This window comes from Siphateles boraxobius, unplaced genomic scaffold (genome assembly GCF_051911475.1).
Source record: "Siphateles boraxobius isolate OS27281-9 unplaced genomic scaffold, OSU_SipBor_1 198, whole genome shotgun sequence".
Lineage (NCBI taxonomy): Eukaryota > Metazoa > Chordata > Actinopteri > Cypriniformes > Leuciscidae > Siphateles > Siphateles boraxobius.
In genome coordinates this window covers 577,281-584,681 of record NW_027508808.1, presented here as the reverse complement: position 1 = coordinate 584,681, position 7,401 = coordinate 577,281, and the positions used below count along the sequence as shown (strand labels likewise).

The 7,401-nt window shown below is 39.5% G+C and overlaps 1 protein-coding gene across 1 annotated transcript; it reads left to right on the top strand.

The window, feature by feature from the left end:
- The first annotated feature begins 350 nt into the window (after window positions 1-350).
- On the top strand, window positions 351-3,110 carry LOC143744147 (mRNA decay activator protein ZFP36L1). The gene is made up of 2 exons (XM_077235557.1): window positions 351-499; window positions 1,010-3,110. Exons 1-2 carry the CDS (start codon window positions 446-448, stop codon window positions 2,048-2,050), a joined length of 1,095 nt encoding a protein of 364 aa, XP_077091672.1. The 5' UTR covers window positions 351-445; the 3' UTR covers window positions 2,051-3,110.
- Window positions 3,111-7,401: the final 4,291 nt, after the last annotated feature.

The window sequence follows — 7,401 nt, the reverse complement described above, 5'->3', positions numbered from 1 at the left end:
GAAAATGAGAAATGTTGACTTGGCCACTAACTGAAATAAAAAAAAGTTGAAGTTTTAAGTTTAACCTGTAACAAAAGGTTACCTAAAGGAATTTAGTTAGCCTACCTAATAACCCTGTTTAGAGCTATTCCAGAAGTAAACTAAACTTTTTTCATGTAGATCCAGCCATTTTTTAAATCATTTACACCTCATCTGATATGCACTAAAGTTTGCTCTTTTGTGAAGCCCTACACAGGACTCAAGCAAACTTCCCTCACTCTTACAGGGGGGCGTGAACCGAACTCTAAGACACACCTCTTCAGAAAGTGGGCGGGTTAGAAGTTTCTGCTTATAAAGTGAGATTCCAACAGTGTGGTTGTAACAGAAGCAGAACTTGACCTCAGTTGTTGAGCAGTTCAACAGATCCTTAACTGCACATAAAGAATCTCAACCAGGCATCTCGAAAATGCCGTCAAATTTCCTCACACCCTTCCTTGAGTTGGATGATGAATTTTGCAAGGTAAGAATATGAACTTTGTTTCTTGAACTTAAACGTTAGGAAGTTTAGTCATAATTTACTCAATGCAATGTTGGGTTACACTTTATTTTAAGGTGTCATCATTGTTACAGTGTAATCATATATTTAAGTACTGAGTAATATTAAGCAACTACATGTACTTACTATAGGATTAGGATTCAGTTGAGGGTTAGTTGCATGTAATTATGCATAATTTATTGTTATTACCATGTTAAGTACATGTAACAAGGACACTGTATAATTAAGTATTACCCAATGTTGTTTCAAGTCTGGGTGACTTTCTTTCTTCTGTTGAAAAACAAAAAAAAAAAGTTTTTTTATACATGCAATTTACGTCAATGGGATCTAATGTTCTTTTGGGTCCAAATGACAACCCGAATCATTATTTTGTGTGACGATACTTTTCAATGGTTTGTGTTTCTTCATGCATTTAGTTCTGAAACTTGTGCACAACAAGTATACTGAAGTCTCTCTCTCTCTCTATGTTCACAGAGTTTCCGCGGTATTGACCTCACAGATGCCACACAGAAACAGCGTGTGGTGGGATTCCAGCGCAGACACTCCCTGTGCCCGGTGACTCTTCCCAACTCCAAATTCAACAGCAACGAGAGCAACCCGTGGCCTTTGCCGGCCATCAGCCAGCCCTGGATCCGCGAGCAGAAGCATCAGCTGCCCCGCTCCTCCCTGAACCAGATCCCCTTCAGAGTGGACCGGTCCGTGAGCATGATCGAGGGTCATGTGAACGCTTGCGAGAGCCCGACGGCTTGCTCTCTTCCTCCACCGCCCGGCCTAAACATCAGCAACAGCTCCCTGTCCTCCCCGAAGTCTGCGCCTATGTCCACTCGCTACAAGACGGAGCTCTGCCGGACGTACGAGGAAAGCGGCACCTGCAAGTACGGGTCCAAATGCCAATTCGCACACGGCATGGACGAGCTACGAGGCCTCAACCGGCATCCCAAATACAAGACCGAACCATGTCGCACCTTCCACACCATCGGCTTCTGCCCCTACGGTGCCCGCTGCCACTTCATACACAACGCAGACGAGCAGCAAGGTGTTTCAGAGAACACATACACACACACACACGGAGAGAAGAGCATCCGAGAGCGACCGCAGTTGCTCCGCCAGAGCGTGAGCTTCAGCGGCTTCTCCTCGCAACGCCCAACTCTCGGTGGTTTCCACGCCGTCCCGGACGCCTTGGCCTTCTCCCGATCCTCGTCTGTATCCCCGCCTCCGTCCACAGGGAGTCCCGACCTGCTCTCTCCTCTGTTCCCCGAGCCCGGGACCCTAAAGCACGGCCACCCGTTCACAGATCTAGGAGCAAACGGGAGCTTCTACGCCATCAGCGACTCGGAGAGCGTGCGAAACCTTGCATACGCGCTCACATCGGCTCTGCAGAGGAGCGCTTCTGCGGACTCGCTCTCGGACCAGGACGACTACACCAGCTCCAGCAGTCTGAGCGACTGCGACTCTCCCGGGATCGAGGGCAAGCGTCTGCCCATCTTCAGCCGTCTGTCTGTCTCAGACGACTAGAACCCATTACCTGTGCATATTGTGCATGCTCACTCGTGCAGATGTTTCTCTGCACTTGATTCATAGGAGTGATAGTTCGTGAACTTTGTTGGCAATGTATACTGTTGTATACCCAGTTCGAAAGTGCAGTGGGAACTTCACTTTAGGTTTATTTGTATCGGGGATTGTTCTGCAGTGTTTTGTCTGTAGGATGAACTTTCCCAAGACGCCTATTTGTAGTCTAACCAAAGCCGAGCAACTTAGAGTATATACATCTAGTGTAACGTCTAACCCGCTCCCTGAACATACATACTGTAGCCTTTAGTTAAGGCATTTTTAAATGTACAGTGTTACTGAGTAGTTTAACCTAGTTCTTTAAAAAAAACAAAAAAACTATTTATTGCTTTTTTGTATTATGCATTGCTTGCAGTTGTGTTTTGTATGCATTTCGAAGAAGGAACAATGTAGATAAGGCTTTTTTTGTTTGTTTCTTTGAGCCCATTTGTCTGCTTTGCACGAGCTATCTCTTAGCTTTAATGAAGACCAGCTGCACAGAGTCTCAGGATCATTTTAAAGTGTAATTGACACACACCACTGTCCTGCATCAGTCCTTCTGAATAATAACAGTCAGATATATCCACAAGGAAGAGTCAAAAATGTTCATATGCAAGCCAACATGAATGTGAAAATAACAATGTACCGGAAATAAGTCAAGTTGTACCATGGCCTTCGTCTTTTGCACTCTTATCTTTTATTTAAGAGGCGAAATTTGTCATTTGCAAATAACATGCGAGTTATATATAACTTTGAGTTATGATGTCCGTAGGTTTTGTTTTATTATTATTATTATTGATGTTTTTTTCTCATCCTTTTGCCTTGTGAAAAGACACGCTTTTGCCTTTTGTTAACTTAAAACTTATTTATTTTGTTTTTTCGAAGTGGGAAAACAGTATATTGTGTTGTGCTTTCGTTTCATGTTTGTTTATATATAATTTAAATGAACTGTTTACATTCCATGGGATGCTAAAGCCCATTTTCATTATAATATATTGTTTTAAAATAAACTTTCAACGGAACAAAAGATCATTTGCCTCCTTCCTTTGCATTACTTTTCTTCTAATCAACCCCGGTGAAGCTTCTCAAGCTTTGCTTATAGTTGCATGTGAATTAATTTTAAACACAACTCCAATCCGGTTGAATGCTGCTCCTTCCATCTGCCTCCTCGAAAGAAAGAAAAATGCATACTTGACAGCTCTTTTAATTATTCAAGCTGAAAACACACACAAAGGACAAGTGAACAGATGAAGGCTTTTGTGAGTTGCTTTGCTCATTGTTCCTGCATTTGTGCATGGAAGACTAAGAAACATCCCACTGTCACACACGGTCATGGACAATAGCCAAAGGTCTCGCAGCCTTTCACTGAGACCAGGCCGGGCAGTAAATGAAATGCAGGGGCATTTCTCACATCAGGGCTCCTTTGTGAGGCGACTCTGCCCTTTCTTAACAACATCTGTATGCTAATGGCGCGGCAGAAGGGAGGAGTGATTTGCAAGTCTATTGCAGAGCGGTAGGTCTTCGGAGCAGCTTACCAGACACTGCTGGGTACACAAATGCAACCATGAGCTTGGGGGGGGGGGGGGGTTATCTGGATACCCTAATCACTTAAACTCCACAATCCATGATTTCACTCTTTACGCTCTTAGTTCAGATCCCCACAGTCTGCCAACCACTTCCACAATCCTTCCATGTCAACATCCCAATAGACTCTGCTGTGTTTTTAAGCGCTGATATCTACTTCCTCCAAATCTCTGTAATCCCTGCTACAGACTGTTTGATTTCGGAAATCCTACAAGATCATTACAAATCAATGAATGAATGAATGAGGCATTTATATAGCGCTTTCATATGTACTACTGTACACCCAAAGCATTTTACAATCATATCAGGGGATCTCTCCTTAACCACCACCAGATCACATTGTACAACATGGATTTATAAACTTACCACCAATAAACAACCACTTCCACAATCCTTCCATTTTAACATGAACTCTGGTGTGTTGTTGTGTTTTTAAGCGTTGATATCTACTCTGAATCTTTCCTCCAAATCTCTGTAATGACTGTGCGATTTCAGCAAATCTACAAGATCATTACAAATCTAATAAACGTGGGTACGACATTTGTAGATTATACGATGATGAAACCTTGAATCGTAGGCTTTGACGCAAGTTAATATAGAAGAATCATCAACATGCGCTGAAATAGAGCAAGATTAATCGCACTTTGGCAATTGTGATTTTTATGTGGATGAGGAAACGAAACAAGAGATCATGGATCGGGAAAAGAGGCCAACTTGGGTTGCCAATTTTGTACATGGAGCTTGAGGAAAGTAATTTTAAGTTTTAGTGCAATCTCAAGTTGATCAATACGCCATTTCATGTTGCAGTTTTTATTGGCTAGTCAGTAGATGTAGGTTCGTAACAGCAAACACACTGTCAGATGATCATACTGAATTTTTTAAATCTTTGAAATACTCTCACTGTACATCGTTTAGGAGACATGACCACAGAAATCTCCACGATTGCTCATCTTTCGTCTGGTGACAGCCCAACATTTTACAATGTGAACCGGGCTTTCAAGGGCAACTCACACAACACGCTTAGTTTGAAGCTACTGCCACCTTGTGGTTCATATGTGGAAAAACACAGGCTCTGTCTGGGATATTCATTAGGTTAGGAAAGCTGCAATATTCTTTTGGACATTAATTACAGTTTTTTCAAATTGCTTAGACACTAAAAGTGGTACTTGAGGCTCACTCAGTGTAACTATTCACTCATGGTCGAATCTTCAGACCAAAACTGTAAAACTACAAGCACATTATACGCTTTACACTCAGGTTGCTATTGTAAAAAAACTTTTTCAAAACTCTAAATTTGGGAATTGTTTAATTTGGGAAACACTGCCATTTAAATGCCACAATAATTTACTGATGACCTACAGCCAATGATCATGTGTGAAAACACTTGTACATAAATTGATCACTTAAATCAAAACTCAGTGTTTAGAGAAAGAAAGAAATTAGTGTGTTAACCCTTTGAATATCTGTTTATATCGTAAATATATTTACATACACACACACACACACACACACACACACACACACACACACACACACACACACACACACACACACACAGCGCTTTAGAAATAAAGTTGACTTTCTGACTTGGGTTGTATGCATATTCAGTGTGTATATACACACACAAGCTACAATATAGATCGTTTCACATCAGCTTCACAATAGTAACAAATTCAAGTCACTTCAGTTTTGATTCAGTTCAGTTTCATAACTGTGTAAAATTCATCTGTTTTGTACAGTGTATTTGTATTTGTGTAGGCCTACATACATGTATGTGAGACATACTGTCCGCTCCACTGCACACTGAACAAGCAAAAGACACAAGATAGTCGTGTTGTACATTTTTCACATCTGTGTGCAGTTTGGCGTGTATGTGGCTAATCATTTGATGTGATTGTGTGTAGATACACGCAAAAACACAATTTTTGGAAGAGTTAATAGAGTTATGAATTAAGTGTTTACTTTTGCAAGACATGTCTGATGTTTTGCATGTTGTGTGTGTGTTTTATGGTTTTGTGTGTAGAGTTTCAAGAAATGCACCCATAGTTTCAGGAATTGTGTTTAAGCAATTTGAAAAAAACTGTAAGGCAAAAGACAAAATCATTGTTTCTCAGGCACTGGTCTGTTTTTGAGATTTTGCTTCTATAACTTTTCTTTCAGATTAGTGGAAAGAAAACATTTAAAATACACATTTAAGTGTTTATTATATCTGTAGATTTTCATTTCAATACACATATTTAAAGGTGGTGAGTTTTTTTCTGTGAGGTTTGTTAATATATCATTAACCTGATTTTATACAACATTTTATTCCTAAAAGCATGGTGATTTTTATTATTATTATTATTATTATTATGTTTGGCTGTTGACAGCATTTATAAATTATAAAGTGATCAAAATAGATCCAAAATCCACTCTGTAAAAATGTAAACTGTAATATGAATTGAAGGTTTTTACAGAGTGGATTTTGTATCTATTTTGATCACTTTATAATTCTGTAAAATTCTATAAAAAATATAATAATTCTATAAATAAAATTCTGTATAGAAAATTATCTAACAATTTTATGAATTAGAGAATTTTCTATACAGAATTTTTCAAAATCCTATTCTGGAAATTAGCGCATATGTAATAATGCCTCGTTTGCATATTTAAACAACATTTCAGAAAACTTATTATAAAAAATGTCTTATGTAACTGTTATTAATCAAATGGGGAAATAAATGTTTTCTCAGTACTTTGGGCATCTTGCGTTCATGCTGAAAACTGATGCAGTTCTCCTTTCGACCACAAGAGGTCAGCAGAATCTAAACCAGAGACAAATATCCCACATCTCTCCCACTGGACCAAGTACTAACAAGCATGCTAACAAGCAGCTGGCTAGGGGCTAGTGGCTAACAACAGTTTCCTGCTAGATAACATATGTCTTCCTCCAGAGGACTCAATCGTACGGAGCCCCTAAAGGGACATGGTGTTGGAAAAAAATTGGAGATGGGAGAAAAAATTTTTTTCAAATCTTTTGCGTTTCCTAGCAAAACCTGTTGTGAGCTCGGACACACACTTCCTGTTTGATGTCCCGTTGGCAGTGTTTCAGACACGTACGTTAACAATGGAGCTGTTCTTAGAGTTTGTACTTGGACTCAAATAAGGCATGCTTTGTCAGTGCTTAGTTCAAGGAGTTCAGTAAAGTTGGCAATATATTCACAGTTTCGAAGTCGAGCTACAACCCAATTTTCCTCAAAACAAGCTTTATAATATACTTTGGTCTCTAAGAGCAGAGGGCTGAGAGACAAGTCTGAATAAGGGACCGTCTGCAAAGTGCAAAACCCAAAACTTTTTATATTATGAAAAATATTCAATAACTTCATTGTGACGTACTGTCACCAGATTCAAATCACACACCACTGCTCTCCTGCTGATTACAACACATTCAAGTCAAGTCAAGTGCATTTGTATGGTCATTCCTCTACATTTGAACGAGATGGCATTTCTTCAGGACCATGTGCAATACAGAACATTACGCAAGACTACGTAAGTGTTATACACAATATATATAGGCCTATATATATATATATATATATAAATATATATATATATAGAGAGAGAGAGAGAGAGAGAGAGAGAGAGAGAGAGAGATATTAACTCATGACAGTAAATCTAGAAGATGGAAAAAATAGATACACTGAATATGGCCTGTAAATTGTAAACATGGACTATAGTTATTTATGACATATAGC

Coding starts and splice junctions, on each gene's coding strand:
- LOC143744147 (XM_077235557.1), top strand. CDS start 446: ATGCCGTCAAATTTCCTCACACCCTTCCTTGAGTTGGATGATGAATTT. Junction 500..1,009: donor TGGATGATGAATTTTGCAAG/GTAAGAATATGA, acceptor CTATGTTCACAG/AGTTTCCGCGGTATTGACCT.